General features: G+C 43.2%; 1 protein-coding gene across 1 annotated transcript in view; it reads left to right on the plus strand.

Moving 5' to 3' along the window:
* lrrc2 (leucine rich repeat containing 2) overlaps positions 1 to 1,130 on the plus strand; it is a 24,572-nt gene that overhangs the window by 20,299 nt on the left and 3,143 nt on the right. The window contains exons 2-4 of the mRNA XM_031879195.1: positions 423 to 538; positions 737 to 810; positions 883 to 1,039. Of these exons, the coding sequence (XP_031735055.1) occupies positions 423 to 538; positions 737 to 810; positions 883 to 1,039 (347 nt within the window). The remainder of the gene's footprint in view (positions 1 to 422; positions 539 to 736; positions 811 to 882; positions 1,040 to 1,130) is intronic.

The following is a 1,130-nucleotide window of genomic DNA, read 5'->3' on the forward strand; positions in this document are numbered from 1 at the left end:
TACATGTATATTACACAGTGCACTGTGAATATACATGTACTAGCAACAAGTATTGTAACTGAAGAATGTTGAACGGAGCACATTAGATTATTTTCAAATGAAAAACTAAACTTCGTGTCAACAGTGTCACTAGAACTGGAAATGTTTCTGTCTGTACGTAACATACATTCACAGTTTCCACACAGCTGACTGTGGTTACTCATGAACACACATAACTTACTTATTTATATCCAAACATCAGGGCTGAAGTTCAACTGTGACAAAAAGGTCAAAGAACAAACATCCAGTCTGTCTGAAATGTGATCTGAAGTTAACATGAAGCTGCAGAGGATTCATTAACACGTCTGTCTGTCTCTCTGTCTCTCTGACTGTCTGTCTGTCTGTCTGTCTGTATGTGTGTCTGTCTCTCTGTCTGTGTGGAGGATCGACCAGCAGTGGCAGTATCGTATCTACTGTAAAACACTGAAGACGGAGGAACTCAACCTTCTGCATCGTTACCTGGAGAGATCTACACTGACTGGTGTACAGGTGAACACAGGTAAATACTGCAGGTAAATACTGTCAAACACAGGTAAATACTACAGGTAAATACTGCAGGTAAATACTGTCAAACACAGGTAAATACTACAGGTAAATACTGCAGGTAAATACTGCCGCACACAGTTAAATACTACGGTATATTGCTGATTATATTGCTGTGTATCTGTTGTTGTTGTTTTTTGTTGTTGTTTATCAGAAGCAGAGCAGCAGGATCAGAAAGATCCTGAAGAGAGCAAACTGATCTTCCAGCTGGATGGAGATCAGTGGACGGTGAGCTGCTGGTTCAACATTCTAACGTTGATGTGAAAGAAGATAACTGGTGATGAGTGAATATGGTTGCAGGACTTCCCCAGAGAGCTGCAGTGGATGACCTACCTGAGAGAGTGGCACGTCAGCGGGACAAAGATCAGCCGGCTGCCGGAGTACCTGGCTCTGTTCACCCAGCTCACCGTGCTGGAGATCCCCAAGAACACCATCGCAGAGCTGCCCCCGGAGATCGGTGAGTACTCATACCACACAAACATCAAGTAAACAAACCCCACCGACATCAAGTACACAAACCACACAAACATCAAGTACACAAACCACAA

Source organism: Anarrhichthys ocellatus, unplaced genomic scaffold (assembly GCF_004355925.1).
Source record: "Anarrhichthys ocellatus isolate YVR2014 unplaced genomic scaffold, GSC_Weel_1.0 scaffold234, whole genome shotgun sequence".
In the NCBI taxonomy this organism is placed as follows: Eukaryota; Metazoa; Chordata; class Actinopteri; order Perciformes; family Anarhichadidae; genus Anarrhichthys; species Anarrhichthys ocellatus.